Below are 18464 nucleotides of genomic sequence, written 5' to 3' on the forward strand. Positions count from 1 at the left end.
CGCAAGGGAGCGATCAAAACAAAACAACAGTCACTTATTAGAAGTACAAAATGAGGATTTGTAAAGAAGAATGTCGGAGGATTTCGATATAAGCCAAGAGGAGACTGGTTTTCCTTTGCTAAAGTAAGGAAACTTTGCTTCCTTTGCTCCTGTTAACAAACGTTGGTTTTCACGAGACTCACCGGAGCGTGCGCAACGCTGAACTCATACGTCATCCGCCCGGAGCTGCTTCTGTGTACAACTGTTGGCGCAAGCTACAATAAAGTGATTATTACGTTTTGAATATGCATATTTTTCTTACAAAAACGCATCGATTCGCTACAGGAGACCTTTGTTCACCCCCCCGGAGCCGTGTGAGACACTTTTTTTTATGGATGAGCGCTTTTTATTTAACTTCTTTTGGACTGATGCATGCAACACCTGCTGAGTGGCATTAAACAGCTTGAAAGATCAAAGACAATTTTTAATATGACTCCGACTGGATTCGTCTGAAAGAAGAAAGTCATATACACCTAGGATGACTTGAGGGTAATTTATGGGCTAATTTTCATTTTTGGGTGAACTAACCCTTTAAGAAATGTAATACTGTAGATACATTCTTAAAGGTTCGCAAGTGCAGTTCTTGAAAAATTCTTTAGAGGTTCTCAAATATTTTCTTGGTAGACTTGTGTTGATATCTGATTGTATGGTGGTTCTTCTTTCTGAAGACTCGCTCATCAACTCAACTGAAAAACACCTCAAATGGCATCTTTTTCTGCCACCTGCTGATTACAGTGAAAATCATAAGTTCACGCTATTTTCGGTGCGACTCGCTTGGAAGGAGATCAGCACTCAGTGTCATGTTTCAAAAATGAAATCCTAACAAGATCCTTATTTGAATCGTTTTTATAGAGTTGTTATTTAGTAGGGCTGCAACAATATATTGTGTCGCAATATATTGCAATACAAAAATGGAACAATGTGTTTCGTGAATTGTGACAGTATATATTGTGCATAGGTCACCCAAAACCGAAAGTATAGACAAGATTTAATTTAGGCTATTATTCACATATAAAAAATGAAACCAAGAGTGCATCAAATATGGTAGCTGGCAGCTCGCACATTTGAGTATTCGTTTTTATTAATTATTATTAACTCTTTACCCGCCATTGACAAGTTATCTCGTCTTTTAAACGCTTTCCCGCCAAAGACGAGTAAACTTTTTTTTTTACTCGAGTACACTCGGGGGCACTATTACGCATCTTCTGAATGAGTACAAAACCTCCCGAACAAAAACACACGTGAACAGGATGGAGAAACGAGCAATCTCTTATGTAAACAGATGCATATGAAAAATAATGTGATCATCAGCAATAGACAGCATATAAATGAAAACTGCATAATGTTACGGAGTAAAATGTTGATCCATGAAGTGGCATATGTCTGTGCAAGCTTTGAAGGTGTTGATGGAAGCAATTTGCTGGATTTATGCTTTGATAATCGTACTGAATATTATCCAGATGTTGAGGTGTTGATGGAAGCAATTTGCTGGACTTATGCTTTGATAATCGTACTGAATATTATCCAGATGTTGTTTTTGATAAAAATGTGATTTTCTCACCTTTTTGCTCAAAATTATGCAGTTTTATGAAACCTACCTATATTCAAGTGTTGATAAAAAAAAAAGAATGCTTTAAGCTAGAATAAAACAGATTTCTTTGTTTAAAAGTAGAGGCTCTGATCTTTATTTTGGTGGATTTGGTTTATTTGGTGTATTCATACAGCAAAATATACTGGAGGCCATCTAATTTTAGTGAAAATCATCAAAATCGCTGGCGGTGGCTGGCAATTTTTTTCAAAAATGCTGGCTGGGAAAGAGTTAATAAATAAAGTGTTATTTAACAAAATACTGTATATATAGATTACTATAAATTATTAATAACTTATTTATTTTAATGTTAATTAATTTCATTTATTTATTTATAGTAGCTGTATCTAGGCAGGGACAGAGTGCAAGCATGTATGTCTAACATAATTCTTTATTTTTAGCCATGAATATGCTTTAAAATACTTATCATATTTTTATATATTTTTTTGTATGAAGCCGACTCGTGACATGAGTGTATTTTGACCACCCGTATTATTTATTGTTAAGAACATTCTTTCTAGGAATTCTAATTCTAAGAAGAAAATAAAAGATAAAAGACACTCTTAAATGTTTTGGGAACACAAAATATTCTTAACTTTATTCTTAAGTTAGAAAATAGAAGAAAGAAAAAAATGATTCTTAAGAATGATTTGTGAATTCGGCCCCAAAGCACTCTAGCAACTGGATATTAGTGCTCTAAGAACCACTCAGATCACCTTTGGAAACCTATAGCAACACCCTGGCATACTGACACTGACTTTTGCATGAGCACACAATCTTTTTGGGTTCTTCACAAAATGTTAAGCTGTAGTTTCAAAGCACAAATATCCCCGTTATTCAAAACAACAACCCCTCACTGTCATAGCATGACATTTTCTTTGCTCATGTTCGGTTTTGTGTCTTTACCCGGCTCTGTGCCGACAGGCGCGCACCCAAGCATTGTTCTCATAACCGGCTATGCCTGACTGACTCATCTATTGTCTCGCATTCAGGACACAGACACTAGCTTTCACAATGGAGGTGTGCTTTTAAAGGACAGAAGCCTGATACCCGCTGTTTCCTCTGCAGCAGAGACTCTGTCAGGTGATATTCCTCTCCTGTGGTCTCCCAAGATCCATTTTTAAGTGTGCAATTGCTGAATTCTGTCATCGCTCCTGTCATTCAGCCTCTCTGCCATTTTTAGCAATTAGTCTCACGCAAGGAGGTCTGTCGCAGTCAGTGCACATCCTTCGATGCCTGGTTTTTTAAGTGTCACCCGTCAAGCCTTTTATGTTTGCATTTGTCTTGAATTGTTCCGGCTCTGTCTGTGTGACCCTAAGGGCTTAAAGATGCTGCGCTTTTTACCCTCAAGTGTTGAAAATGTCAAACATTTAACTGAACCACCTGGGTCACGTAACGGGCAGAAGCCGAATGGCAGTTTTTATAGGGTTTTTACATTTTCTGAAGAATATGAGAAGAGGTGCTTGCCATGCAGATGCCAGTGCTGTGATGCAAGGCTTGTTGCCAAGGCATTGATATGCAGTTGCTAGGAAGTTCTGGGTGGTTGCCTACTGGCCCAAGTGTAAAGAGCCCAATTCCCAAGTCTCTTTGAAATCCTCATCCCCGGTCTATTTTTTCTCTCCCAAATTCCCCTCAAAAACCATTTAGAGGATCAGTTTGATCAGTCATATCAGTTTGAAAAGTAATAGCACGGTGCTCCTCAACAACTTTCATGATTTGAGGTATCAGTTATATCTGTAGCACACATGGTGAGGGACTAGTTGCACATCAAAATTTAAAGCTGAGTGTAAGGGTCTTGTTTGAATTCTTGATTGAGTATGAACAAATAATAATAGCAATTCTGGACACAATTAGCAAGATTATGAAATGGGTCATGAATTGAGAAATCAAGATTTCCCTGATCATTTGACATACAGGCTAATGGTCAAAAGGTTGGAATATTTTAATTATTTTAATGTCTTATGTTCACCAAGGCTGCCTTTATTTAATAATAAATGTTAGAAATATTTAGAAAAAATATATAACCGTTATTTAAAAATCTTTTTTTTTCTATTTTAGTGAATTCCAAAAGAGTATTTGGAATCTTCAGTGTCACTTGATCCTTCAGAAATCATTCTATGTTAATTTGGTGCTCGAGAAAAAAAATTTTGTTGTTAATGCTGAAAACAGTTTTTGCTGCTTAATATTTTTGTGGAGACTGCGTGAAAGTAAATTGTTAAAACAGTAAAGACTTTCATAATGTTACAAAATATTTATTTTTCAAATAGTTTTTTTTTTTTTTTACACTTTGTTCATCAAAGAATCTGGGAAAATGCACCGCAGATTCCACAAAAACAGTAAGCAGGGGGGAAAAAATTCAGCTTTGATTATAATACAAAAACATGTTTTTATTTGATAATAATAAAAAAACGCTTAAATGACCTGAGAGCTAAAACCAGTGTAGAAAATTTACTTTTATTTCAAAATTCGGACAGTTTGTTAAAATCCTACTAACATTAATATTGCGCCTCAGGAAACATTCTGAAATAATTAAAAATGCCTTATCTTTAAACTTTTATCATCTTTTGTGAGAGACTTCATTGTCAAGTCAGTACAGTGTTGGTATTGTGTTCCCATCTGGAATAATTGGATTTTCCCATCATATCAGTGATGCGATATGTTTTCCCGCTCCGCTTCCTGTTTCAGGTCACTACAGACCTCAGGCAGAAGTGCACAGACTCCCACACAGGCACCTCTGCCTCGGCCCCTCTGGCGGCAGGAATCATCGCCCTCGCCCTTGAGGCCAAGTAAGTCGTCCGAAGCGTGGTTTGTCCTGTCCTCAAGCGAGGTCATCTTTCTTTATCAGCAATTTGAGTGACCCGAGGCTTTCAAACAAAAAAATGGTTGCCAGCTAGATTGGCAGGCTGGAATTAACCTTCAAATTCTCATTTGGATCAGACACATGTATTGAGCGGTATCATTTTAAATGAATTCACTGGTAAAACTATAACCTTTGTGACTCCACCTGTAGCTATCTGTGACCTTTACGAAAGGGCAGGAGAGATTATCTAGGAGAGCTGTTTGTGTTTCGTTCCACCATGTATCTCACATGAAGGAAAGGCACTAACACTTCTCTCCATAGTAAAAACCTGACCTGGAGAGACATGCAGCATCTGGTTGTGAGGACGTCCAACCCTGCCCACCTCACCACTAATGACTGGAAGACAAATGGAGTGGGTCGCAGAGGTAAAAGCCCATCTCCTTGCTTTTCATCGCTCCCTCCTCTTTCCTTTCGCTCTGGCTTGTCTTTCCACTTTCCAGCTACTTGAACGCTTTGTGATTAGATCGATAACATTATCATTGGCTGCACCAGTCTGCAAATAGCTTCGGATCTTTTAAAGATGTCAACCTCTTTAATTCACCTCTTTATTTATAATGTCAGTCTTTTTACAACCTTTTTAAACTGGTTCTATAGTTACTTTCAACCGTATTGATTTCTCTCTCTCTCTCGCTCTCCTACAGTAAGTCATTCTTATGGATATGGTCTGCTGGATGCTGGGGCCATTGTGGCTCTGGCAAAGAACTGGACGAATGTTGGACCTCAGCGGAAATGTGTCCTCTCCTTGGTGTCTGAGCCTAGGTAGGTTAAACCCTGTGTACTGGATTGATCTTAAAAGGGTTAGTTTTGGTAGCAAAAATGGGCAATTCTGTCATTTTCTTACCTTTATGTCCATTCAAACTGAATGTTTACGCTGCCGTTTTCCATTCAGTGAAACCATCCAGTGACCAGGGGCTTCCGATCTTCAAAAAGACATAAAATACCATAACCTAGTCTGAAGACAAGCGATAATATGGCTTTTTGGAGTTTGAAGGCCTTAGTTTTTATCCACTTCATTGCATAGATAAAGCCCTATGATTTTTTGTGCTGCAGAAAATGTGGACAGAATCTCCGAAATGCAGTCATTGAAATGGAATTAACGTTGAATTTCATGGAATCTTAAGTTTGAATGAAATTTTTCAAATGTACGGCAACACAGTTAATTTAAATTAAATACGATTCCTGGTTTACTCCAATTGTCAAACAGCAAAAATCTGAGAAATTTCATATTAAAATGTAGAGTAAGATTCAATGTAATAAGGATAATAGTATTGGATTATTCTGTGAAGCTCTTTATTTGTTAAAAATAATATAATGTTAACATGAATTAATATATTTTAATTAATACCATTTAAAAGTTTGGTATCTGTAAGATTTTTAAATGTAAAATACATTATTAATAAAAAAATACATTAATAGTAAATATACTAAAATATATTAATAGTAATATTGTGAAATATTTTTGCAATTTAAAATAACTGTTTAATTTGAATGTATTTTAAAAATGTTTTTAAATTTACTCCTGTGATGTAAAGCTGAATTTTAAACATTACTCCAGTCTTCAGTGTCACATGATCCTTCAGAAATTATTAGTATGCTGATATGCTGCTCAAGAAACATTTATTATTGTTATCAATGTTGAAAACAGTTTAGCTGCTTCGTATTTTTCCGGATAACATGATACATTTTTTTTTTTAGAATAATAAATAAATGATTAAAAAAAACATATTTATGTGAAATAAAAATATTTAGTCACTTTTGAATAGAAGGGTATATTAAAGACATGAAAATTCATTAATTATTAAAAATATGGATTTATTAATTCATTTGATTAGACATTCTTTTTGATTATAAAATTATTTTAAAAATAGTATAAAATTATTATTATTAAAAAACATTTTGGATGGAAAAATGTAACCGTTTCAAGCAGCATGAGCATTCTGCAAAATTACTTTTGCCTGGCTGAGTAAATTATGATAGAATACTAATTTGTGTGAACTAAATCCTCTGCTAGAAGAAACTGCAGTCTTAATTGATTCTTCACTAACATATGGCAAACTGAGGTTCTTCGGTGCACACAAACGGAATGTTTTAAATTTAGTGCTGCTAAAAAGTTCTGGGTGGTTGCCTACTGGCCCAAGTGTAAAGAGCCCAATTCCCAAGTCTCTTTGAAATCCTCATCCCCGGTCTATTTTTTCTCTCCCAAATTCCCCTCAAAAACCATTTAGAGGATCAGTTTGATCAGTCATATCAGTTTGAAAAGTAATAGCACGGTGCTCCTCAACAACTTTCATGATTTGAGGTATCAGTTATATCTGTAGCACACATGGTGAGGGACTAGTTGCACATCAAAATTTAAAGCTGAGTGTAAGGGTCTTGTTTGAATTCTTGATTGAGTATGAACAAATAATAATAGCAATTCTGGACACAATTAGCAAGATTATGAAATGGGTCATGAATTGAGAAATCAAGATTTCCCTGATCATTTGACATACAGGCTAATGGTCAAAAGGTTGGAATATTTTAATTATTTTAATGTCTTATGTTCACCAAGGCTGCCTTTATTTAATAATAAATGTTAGAAATATTTAGAAAAAATATATAACCGTTATTTAAAAATCTTTTTTTTTCTATTTTAGTGAATTCCAAAAGAGTATTTGGAATCTTCAGTGTCACTTGATCCTTCAGAAATCATTCTATGTTAATTTGGTGCTCGAGAAAAAAATTTTTGTTCTTAATGCTGAAAACAGTTTTTGCTGCTTAATATTTTTGTGGAGACTGCGTGAAAGTAAATTGTTAAAAAGTGACAGTAAAGACTTTCATAATGTTACAAAATATTTATTTTTCAAATAGTTTTTTTTTTTTTTACACTTTGTTCATCAAAGAATCTGGGAAAATGCACCGCAGATTCCACAAAAACAGTAAGCAGGGGGGAAAAAATTCAGCTTTGATTATAATACAAAAACATGTTTTTATTTGATAATAATAAAAAAACGCTTAAATGACCTGAGAGCTAAAACCAGTGTAGAAAATTTACTTTTATTTCAAAATTCGGACAGTTTGTTAAAATCCTACTAACATTAATATTGCGCCTCAGGAAACATTCTGAAATAATTAAAAATGCCTTATCTTTAAACTTTTATCATCTTTTGTGAGAGACTTCATTGTCAAGTCAGTACAGTGTTGGTATTGTGTTCCCATCTGGAATAATTGGATTTTCCCATCATATCAGTGATGCGATATGTTTTCCCGCTCCGCTTCCTGTTTCAGGTCACTACAGACCTCAGGCAGAAGTGCACAGACTCCCACACAGGCACCTCTGCCTCGGCCCCTCTGGCGGCAGGAATCATCGCCCTCGCCCTTGAGGCCAAGTAAGTCGTCCGAAGCGTGGTTTGTCCTGTCCTCAAGCGAGGTCATCTTTCTTTATCAGCAATTTGAGTGACCCGAGGCTTTCAAACAAAAAAATGGTTGCCAGCTAGATTGGCAGGCTGGAATTAACCTTCAAATTCTCATTTGGATCAGACACATGTATTGAGCGGTATCATTTTAAATGAATTCACTGGTAAAACTATAACCTTTGTGACTCCACCTGTAGCTATCTGTGACCTTTACGAAAGGGCAGGAGAGATTATCTAGGAGAGCTGTTTGTGTTTCGTTCCACCATGTATCTCACATGAAGGAAAGGCACTAACACTTCTCTCCATAGTAAAAACCTGACCTGGAGAGACATGCAGCATCTGGTTGTGAGGACGTCCAACCCTGCCCACCTCACCACTAATGACTGGAAGACAAATGGAGTGGGTCGCAGAGGTAAAAGCCCATCTCCTTGCTTTTCATCGCTCCCTCCTCTTTCCTTTCGCTCTGGCTTGTCTTTCCACTTTCCAGCTACTTGAACGCTTTGTGATTAGATCGATAACATTATCATTGGCTGCACCAGTCTGCAAATAGCTTCGGATCTTTTAAAGATGTCAACCTCTTTAATTCACCTCTTTATTTATAATGTCAGTCTTTTTACAACCTTTTTAAACTGGTTCTATAGTTACTTTCAACCGTATTGATTTCTCTCTCTCTCTCGCTCTCCTACAGTAAGTCATTCTTATGGATATGGTCTGCTGGATGCTGGGGCCATTGTGGCTCTGGCAAAGAACTGGACGAATGTTGGACCTCAGCGGAAATGTGTCCTCTCCTTGGTGTCTGAGCCTAGGTAGGTTAAACCCTGTGTACTGGATTGATCTTAAAAGGGTTAGTTTTGGTAGCAAAAATGGGCAATTCTGTCATTTTCTTACCTTTATGTCCATTCAAACTGAATGTTTACGCTGCCGTTTTCCATTCAGTGAAACCATCCAGTGACCAGGGGCTTCCGATCTTCAAAAAGACATAAAATACCATAACCTAGTCTGAAGACAAGCGATAATATGGCTTTTTGGAGTTTGAAGGCCTTAGTTTTTATCCACTTCATTGCATAGATAAAGCCCTATGATTTTTTGTGCTGCAGAAAATGTGGACAGAATCTCCGAAATGCAGTCATTGAAATGGAATTAACGTTGAATTTCATGGAATCTTAAGTTTGAATGAAATTTTTCAAATGTACGGCAACACAGTTAATTTAAATTAAATACGATTCCTGGTTTACTCCAATTGTCAAACAGCAAAAATCTGAGAAATTTCATATTAAAATGTAGAGTAAGATTCAATGTAATAAGGATAATAGTATTGGATTATTCTGTGAAGCTCTTTATTTGTTAAAAATAATATAATGTTAACATGAATTAATATATTTTAATTAATACCATTTAAAAGTTTGGTATCTGTAAGATTTTTAAATGTAAAATACATTATTAATAAAAAAATACATTAATAGTAAATATACTAAAATATATTAATAGTAATATTGTGAAATATTTTTGCAATTTAAAATAACTGTTTAATTTGAATGTATTTTAAAAATGTTTTTAAATTTACTCCTGTGATGTAAAGCTGAATTTTAAACATTACTCCAGTCTTCAGTGTCACATGATCCTTCAGAAATTATTAGTATGCTGATATGCTGCTCAAGAAACATTTATTATTGTTATCAATGTTGAAAACAGTTTAGCTGCTTCGTATTTTTCCGGATAACATGATACATTTTTTTTTTTAGAATAATAAATAAATGATTAAAAAAAACATATTTATGTGAAATAAAAATATTTAGTCACTTTTGAATAGAAGGGTATATTAAAGACATGAAAATTCATTAATTATTAAAAATATGGATTTATTAATTCATTTGATTAGACATTCTTTTTGATTATAAAATTATTTTAAAAATAGTATAAAATTATTATTATTAAAAAACATTTTGGATGGAAAAATGTAACCGTTTCAAGCAGCATGAGCATTCTGCAAAATTACTTTTGCCTGGCTGAGTAAATTATGATAGAATACTAATTTGTGTGAACTAAATCCTCTGCTAGAAGAAACTGCAGTCTTAATTGATTCTTCACTAACATATGGCAAACTGAGGTTCTTCGGTGCACACAAACGGAATGTTTTAAATTTAGTGCTGCTAAAAAGGTCATGAAGTGCAAGAGGAAACAAGAATATTAAACGAGGTGGGAGCGAAACATCACTTTTGACGGTCTATCATATTTAAATTTAGAGCTGCATCTCCACTGCCTACAGAGTGTGTTTAAAGGAAGTAATGGCTTGCAGATACATCCAGCTTGTTACATCCACATTTGTCACACTTCCATCACTGCTGACATCTTGGAGCTCAAGAAGGACCCTCAGAGTACCTCTCCACCAATCTCATCCTCTCTCCCAGCATATCATGTCTCTCACTCTAAAAACTCACCCTTTTTATCCCTTCCTCCAGTCATCCTTTATGGTTCACCAACGTTATGGAAAGATCAAGGGGTTTTGGAGCAAAGCCCAATTTAACATGCTGGTTGCAGAAGTCACAGAGCGAAGTGATTAAAGGCTGCCTCACTTCCATCTCTGCCGTATTTTTCTTCATTTTTTGCTCGCAACATCTCTGACTTGAAGTCTTGCACGCGCACAGAGGGGTTACGCTTCATTCCTCGTGGACTTGTCAGAGGCTGTAGCTTGTTGTTCTCTCTCTTGATTTAAGCTCTTCTTCCAGTGTAACCCTGTCTCTGGTGAGCAGGGCCGGACCACTCTAAGCTCCTTTTAGGATTGGGTTTAGAGTGCCAAAAGCCTACCGGCTCCTGTGGCGGTCATCGGTGGCACAGGTCTTAACCTGACTGAACCTTTCTGTTGGACCAGGAATGTGTTTTGCACACTTAAGTGTTGCAGCAGCAGTTTGATATAGTAAGAATCAGTTAATCTTTCCCAGTAGCTATTAATAAGGCCAGTTTGATGCATCGACTATGTACAAGTAAACACGGTAATGCTTTCATCACATTGCTTTATTTAACATATCAACTTCTAGTGTAGTAAGTTTGGGGAATAATTACCTATTTGTTCAAACAATGCTTGGAAATTCATTAAACATTTATGCTTAAGATAATAGTGATGCTTTCTTTTGAGGCTTCAATAAACATTTGGGTAATATGCCATTTTAAAACACACAACTTTGCATGAATGTGTGTGCTGTTGCTTTTATAAGCAGTTGAACTAACAGTTTTCACCTGGTGGATGATAAATGACACATTAAAGGAGAATCTGAACCATATCTAGTGTTAAGATTGTGTTTTCAGCTAAATCGTGGTTCTTGTTTGAGAATATTTTTATGATCTTACATTAAACTTACGAAAGTTTTGGGTCAGTAGGATTTTCAACAAGGATATATTAAATGAATCAAAAGTGACCGTAAAGACTTACATTTTTACAAAAAATTATATTTCAGATAAATCTTGTGCTTTTACATTTTTGAAAAAATAAGAATGCTAAAAAAAGGCATTACAGTTCCTACAAAAATATTAAGCAGCACAACTGTTTTCAACTTTGGTAAGAGCAAGGAATGTTTCTTGAGCAGCAAATCAGCATATTAGAATGATTTCTGAAGGATCATGTGACATTGGAGACTGTTAATGTAATGATGAGTAATGATGCTGAAAATTCAGCTTTGCGTCACAGGAATAAATTACATTTTAAAATATATTAAGACAGAAAACAGTTATTTTAAATTGTAATATAATTTTAAAATGTTACTGTTTTACTGTATTTTTGATGAAATAAATGCAGCCTTGGTAAACATAAGAAACTTCTTTCAAAAACGTTAAATCTTAAAGACCCCAAAATTTTAAATGATAATGCATAATGCATTCATAATTACTTGTATTAAGAAGTATAACATTTCATTGTGGTTTATCTGTCAGTTCTTGAACACTATTTTCCTGTTTTTAGGAATATTGGGAGTCATTTGGTGATCAATAAGAGTGTGGATGCATGTGCTGGGACGGACAACTTTGTGAGCTCATTAGAGCATGCTCAAGCCCAGCTCACCCTGTCCTACAACCGCAGAGGAAGCCTGGCCATCTTCCTGATCAGCCCACAGGGCACCCGCTCCACGCTGCTTGCACCCAGGTCAGGCACTGAAAGGGATACCTCCACACACTTTATACTCAAATAGAGTATAGCTGAATCCGTTAAGTGTAACATTCTCTGTCTCTTTCTCTCTCAGACCTCACGATTACTCCTCTGAGGGCTTCAGTGACTGGGCTTTCATGACCACCCACTCCTGGGATGAGGACCCTCGTGGAGAATGGACGTTGGAGATTGAGAACGTGGCTGGAACCAGCGACTATGGTAATAGCTCGTCCATCCAATTTGCAGTTTTTTTTTGTTCCATTTATGCTTCAGATGTGTTGAGCCGTGGTGCTCATGCAGGAGATGCAGGTTCAAATCCAGCAAATTTGGACTTCCAGTGTACCCTAATCCCATTCCAGGGGGCTGTTTCATAAAACTAGTTTACAAAATGGTCAAATTAAAATATAAAATATAAACAAAATAAAAACAAAAATTATAGAAAATAAAATAAAATAAAAAACGATCTGACTTGAAAGTGATTAAAAAGTCAAACATTGATTGTGATCCAATAAAATAAACAAATTATAATAAAAATGGAGTAATAAAAGGGCATAAAGAAAATATAAATACAATTAAACAGAAACGATAAAAAAGTAGATTGTCATAAAAGAAAATAAAAAGATCATAAAATAAAAGATAAAACAATCTGGGACTTGGAAATGATTAAAAAGAGTCCGATATTGATTGTGATCCAAAAAAGTCTCTTTTATGTCTGCCAGTGCCCTGATTTGCACTTCACAGAAATGTAGAGCATCTTCTCTCCAAATCCGCCTGATTTGCCCAATCCTGTTTTCTTCCTCTTTTATGTCACAGTCAATTTGTCTTCCTTCACCACACCCCGCAGTAAATCTGATTAATTAAATCTAGCTAAGTAAATCAGAGGACTGAGTTTTTTCTCCCTCTCCCACTATCACACTCTCCAGCCGCTCATGAACACTGTAAATATAAAGGGACTTCAAGCCAAAGCCCATTCATTTGTCCTGCTCAGAATCTAACACAACTGCTTTATGTCTGGATTGAATGGACCATTCGTCCAGTGCATTACCTAGTCCATTTCTCTTTGTTGCTTTAAGAATTTACAGAGCTACTGACTTTATTGGACTATAGAGACAAAGTGTGCCATCTATCTAATGCATGTCGAAGCAGTGTGGCACTACAGTTACTGAATGATGATGACAAGAAGTCTGTGTTCAGACATTTCGTGTGCTGTTACAGGGCACAAGGATGATCAAGCTTTTATCTTCCGAGTAATTTGTGTTAGTGGCCACAAAATGAGCAAGATGTACAGGTGATAATATACAATCAGACATTGTCAAAATAGAAAGGGTGTTATCGTTTTATCTCGTATACAAGTGAAGAGTTAATTTGCTTATCTGTTTTTGCAAATAAACTCTTCAAGTATAGAATACGAATGGGGATTACTTTGCATTTGACTTATTTTATACTAAATAGGGCTAATAAATATTGCTTTTTAGTTGGTCAAGCATTGATACATGAAACTACAGTAGTCAACATTTGAAGTGGATCAAAAAAGTTCATCAAAGTTGTCCCAAGACAAGAATGCATTTTGGTTTTAGGACAACTTTGCTGTAAGGTTTTGATCCACTTCAAATGTTGACCAGTGTAGTACAGCTGTGTAGGAAACCTTTACCCCTGACAGTGGTCATTTATGCAGCATGCAGCTAAAGGTGATTATACTAAAGTATCTTAATGTAAAATGAGCAATCAGAATTAAATATTTTAGTTTAAAAAATGTCATTCCTATATTACATATTACAATTGTAAAATTATCTGATATATGCTCGTTAGGCTTAATCCGTATGTGTGTCAGTTCTAATGAGCTATATTACTTAAAGAATGTTTATTGTGATTATCATTAATATTACAATTATTATTTTAATTATTAACATTTTATCATATTCCCTTCATTTTATAAATTCAGTAAGCCATGAGAGGCTCCATAGTTATGTGATCATCAGTATTATTTTGGTATCATTGAGATTTATGAGTTTTATTATTATTTTTAAATCAGTTTTATGTATATTATGTTATTTTCATTGTGAAGTTTTAGTAACTTTTGTTGTGTTTTTCCTTAGGCAACTAACTAGCTGAAATTAAAAGTTTTGTTATTTTAAATAACAAAAATGTTTTTGTTTTTTTTTATGTTTTTTTGTTAGTTAACTTTGGTCAGATCGCTAATGCATTGCCTCTTGTGGCTTTTTGCTTTAATACCTCTATTCTAACTTAGCACTATTCTGGTTTACTTGAGAAATCAGCTATGCTAATGTTGTTTGCTTTTGGTCGGTTGCTTGTGTTCCTAATTTGTGAGTTGACAGCATCTGCTGACTGAATAAATGTGCATATAGTGTAATACAGTCTACTGATTGAGACAGAATGAACACAGACATAATGATTCACAACTGGCAACTGTCCTAATTTTGTGAGTTTCTTGTGTGCATGAGTCAGATTGTTGAATCTCTCTCTCTGTCTGTTTTAGGCACTCTGACTCAGTTCACGCTGGTTCTCTATGGCACAGCTTCTAGTTTATCCGGCCCTTCAGCAGCAGACTCCAGCAGCTGCAAAACATATGACCTCAATCAGATCTGCACAGGTAAGTGTCAGAGTAAATGATGGTGAAAGTGCGCCCCCTGCCAACTACTAATGGCATTTACAAGCTGTCCTCAGTAACTAAGCTGTTTTCAGCTGCAGGCCTGATTGTCAGAATGGTATGCTCCCATACTACTCATATATACTCATTCTTCTGCAGTATGTGTACCGTGCACATTATGCACATTTTCATGCATGGAACATCTAGATGACCTAATACATTTGCCAAAATGTGCAGTTTACAACTAAAGTACACTGCACACGACTATGCACTTGACTTGACCTTCCATTTCTTGTTTAACAAACAATATTAACATTGTTTAACATCTTGACTTATTATTTTATTTGTCGTCTGAAACATCTGGACATTTTGCACAACATTTTGTGTAATATTTTGCATAAAAAAAATGCAAAAAGGCAATTTTTTCTAAATGAATCATGTCACGTAGGGTCATGCAACAACCATTCAAAACACCCCCACAGAGCGCACGCATACATTACGTGAAGTCTAGAGACTAGTGCGAGTGCGCATTTAGAGTGTGTTCTTTTACTGCATGATTCAGTCTATTACAATACATTTAGAATGATCACAAAATTCAAGATATGGGGACAATGTATATATATATATCATTTCATATAGTTAATCGATATCACACAAAGAGTGCCATTTCTTTCTCCAAAAATTACCATGATTACAAACGTAGGCCCTAATATAGATTTTTTTTTACAACAGTTCAAAAAACAAGAAGCTAATTAAGGGACTTGCGTTTTAGACACCATATTGCATGTTTTTGTTTTATTTCGACAACAAAAATAATTCCAAACACAGCCACAGCACTGTTTTGTGTCTCTGAGCACCATGACTGAGTTTTGTTCCTGAATGAATCAACCGTTTAAATGATTTGGCTCAATTGCAATGACTCCCTTATTAACATTGACTTGCTGCCACCTGCTGGCGGTTTTAATTTCACATTTAAAGTATCTTTTTATTATTTAAATAATTTCAAATAACAGTTTTCAACGTTTTATGTTTAATATATCAAAAGATAATTTATGCATTTGCAATTGCAGGTTAAATGCATTCGTGTTCTGCACTAAACAGTAGTGTGTAAATATATCTAAATGCCACTTCAGATGCAGCTTCTGTGTTTCCTCTGCATTGCAAAGATTAATTTTATTGATACTGATTTAATTTGCTTGGTAACAGCCCAAATGTCTTATTATTCTAATTTACTGATTAAATGTAAGAATTTGACTCAAAAGATACTGCACAATTTTAGAGAAATGGCTTTATAAAGATAAAAATGCCCATAAAAGGTAAAACTCAATTCAAACTTATTAAAAAAATATTAATTTCTATCAGTGTGAACTGACCACCACACAGAATATGAAGAATATCAAAAACTTTAGGAGTCAGCTGTCCACGGCAGTCCTTAAGATATCAGCACAATAACACACTCAGCAAAATATCGTCCGATTATTATTATCGATAAAATCCAAGAAAATATCGAGATATTATTTTTTGTCAATATTGCACACCCCTAATTATATTATGAACATAACAAAACATTAATTTTGTTGAAAAACATGACATTGAAGACACTGAAGACTGGAGTAATGATGTTGAAAATGTAGTTTTGCATCACAGGGATAAAAGACATTTGAAAATATAATAATATAGAAAACAGTTGTTTTAATTTTGTAATAATATTTCACAAAACTGAGTTAATGGTCAAATAAATGCAGCCTTGGGGAGCACTTCATTCCCAAACTTTTGAAGTATAACACTGTAAATCTGACCCTGACAATCTCCTTACTAATCGAAAGCTTTAAACTAAATCTATAAAGCTTGCAGCTGTTTTTATAGGTCCCTTTTTCTTGTGTTGAGTGTGCTGTGCTGGTCATGTCTTAGCTGTTAAACTGTGTGTTCATAACTCTATCCTGGAATTAGTTCACAGTGCCAGCTGCATTGGCAGCCGTGTTAAAGGCAGCTGTCCAGTTTAGCCTGCGGCCGTGCCCCTCTCTGTGGACACTCGTTGCCAGCTCATTCTTACCTCTCCACACACTCACTGACCCTGCCACTACTCTTTCATCAGCTGTTTCCTTTTTCTGTCCTCTGCCTTCTCCGCTGGCCATCACCTCCTCTCCTGCCCTCCTCTGAATGACACCATGCTCAAAGGATTTCTTTATGAATGCTCAAAATATGCTCTTCACCTCTTTTTTTTGTGTACTATGATGGGCAGAGGTGTATGTAGTTGGTTTATCTCCCAATAATCGGTTTCTTAAAGCCTGTTTACACAGTGTACACTCTTAAAAATAAAGGTTTCAAAAGTGGGGTTTCATAGTGATGCCATAGAAGAACCATTTCTGGTTCCTCAAAGAACCTTTCAGTGATCAGTTCTAAAAGAACACTTTTTTTGTGTGTGTGTGTGTGTGTGTGTGAAGAACATTTCAATAATCTAAAGAATGTTTTTCCATTATAAAGAACCTTTTGTGGAAAGGAAAGGTTCCATTTGTGTTAAAGGTTCTTCATGGAACCACAGATGCCAATAAACAACCTTTATTTTTAAGAGTGTAATGCAGCTTATGGCTCGTTTCCACTGAGCGGTATGGTTCGGTTCGGTACAGTACGGTACGCAATTATTTCCGTTTCCACTGTCAGAAGTTGTCAATGGTACCAAAATAGCGTACCGTACCACTTTTTTGGTACCCTTCCGTTGGGGTACCTAGCACAGCAAAGGGTACCAAAAGGGTGGAGCTAAACTCACCGCAGAACGTTGATTGGTTGACTAGAATAGTCACTTTTGCTTGATACAAGGGGATAAAACGTCCTTCACTCATTCAGCTTTGCTGTCCATGAGTGTTGGGCTTATTTACATCAGAGTGCGCAAACAAAAAAAAATATAACCGTGTATTTCATAATTTTATATTTTCACACAGTCAATAGGCTAGCCGTTTCTCAATATGCGTTCTTGTCTGTTCTTGTGGACTTGTGAAACGTTATTGCCCAAAACCCACGTAATTTTCTAAATATTACTGTTATTGTGTCATGAAATGTAGTTTTAAGAGTTTTTCAGGAGAGAATGTAATTGTTTAAAACTCATATCTGCTGTTTATTTATGAAGATAGCACCTATTTGAAAATTTGCTATGCCGATTTCGGAGCTCCAGGCGATCACCAGGCGCTCAGTGCTCATGTATCGGCATAGAGCAGCCTTATCTCAGCTAGTCCTTCTGACATTTGCCGCTGGCTCTGATGTCTCTGTAGTGATTAAACATGAGATACAATTCGTTTTGGGTTGGCTATATTTAACAGGCATTTGTGGTTTCATTCATCTGTTATTTGTTCCTGGTCATATCGTTTTGGCTGAGCACAAAGTAATGTTTAACTTTATATATTTATTTTGAACTTTTTGACTGAACTGTTTGCTTTTGTCTTTATTTCCTCTTATATATGCCTCTTATACTTTGTACTCAGGGTTTGAAATTAACACCCGCCAACCCGCCAAATGCGTGTAAAAATCAGCTGTGGCGGGTAACGCAATTAAATCACTAGCCAGTTTGGCAGGTTACTTTTCGTGTATTATGTTTACCAATTAATTTCTTGAGGAAGTTCATGTAAGCCAAATCTGCGCAGATTTAGTGTAAATACTGAATTTGAGACTCATCATGATATATTAAATAAGCCTAATTGCGCAGCATCTGGGCATATCTAGCTTACTTGAACATACCCAGCGATGTAGCTACTAGCCATCGGGAGCACCGGGACATTCCCGGTGGGCCGATCGCCGAAGCGAGGGAAACCTTATATTAGGCGCTGTTTTTAAATTACAGCCCACGC

At 35.7% G+C, this 18464-nt stretch overlaps 1 protein-coding gene across 4 annotated transcripts in view; it reads left to right on the forward strand.

Annotated features, from left to right (window-relative positions):
* The window catches only part of LOC107685214 (furin-1-like), a 117859-nt gene that overhangs the window by 92857 nt on the left and 6538 nt on the right, over positions 1 to 18464 (forward strand). For all 4 annotated transcript variants that reach the window (XM_016481732.1, XM_016481731.1, XM_016481730.1 and 1 more), the window contains 6 exons: positions 4313 to 4413; positions 4749 to 4852; positions 5129 to 5246; positions 11835 to 12014; positions 12112 to 12236; positions 14515 to 14628. In XM_016481732.1, the coding sequence (XP_016337218.1) occupies positions 4313 to 4413; positions 4749 to 4852; positions 5129 to 5246; positions 11835 to 12014; positions 12112 to 12236; positions 14515 to 14628 (742 nt within the window). The remainder of the gene's footprint in view (positions 1 to 4312; positions 4414 to 4748; positions 4853 to 5128; positions 5247 to 11834; positions 12015 to 12111; positions 12237 to 14514; positions 14629 to 18464) is intronic.

This window comes from Sinocyclocheilus anshuiensis, unplaced genomic scaffold (assembly GCF_001515605.1).
Source record: "Sinocyclocheilus anshuiensis isolate Anshui unplaced genomic scaffold, SAMN03320099.WGS_v1.1 scaffold333, whole genome shotgun sequence".
Classification (NCBI taxonomy): Eukaryota; Metazoa; Chordata; class Actinopteri; order Cypriniformes; family Cyprinidae; genus Sinocyclocheilus; species Sinocyclocheilus anshuiensis.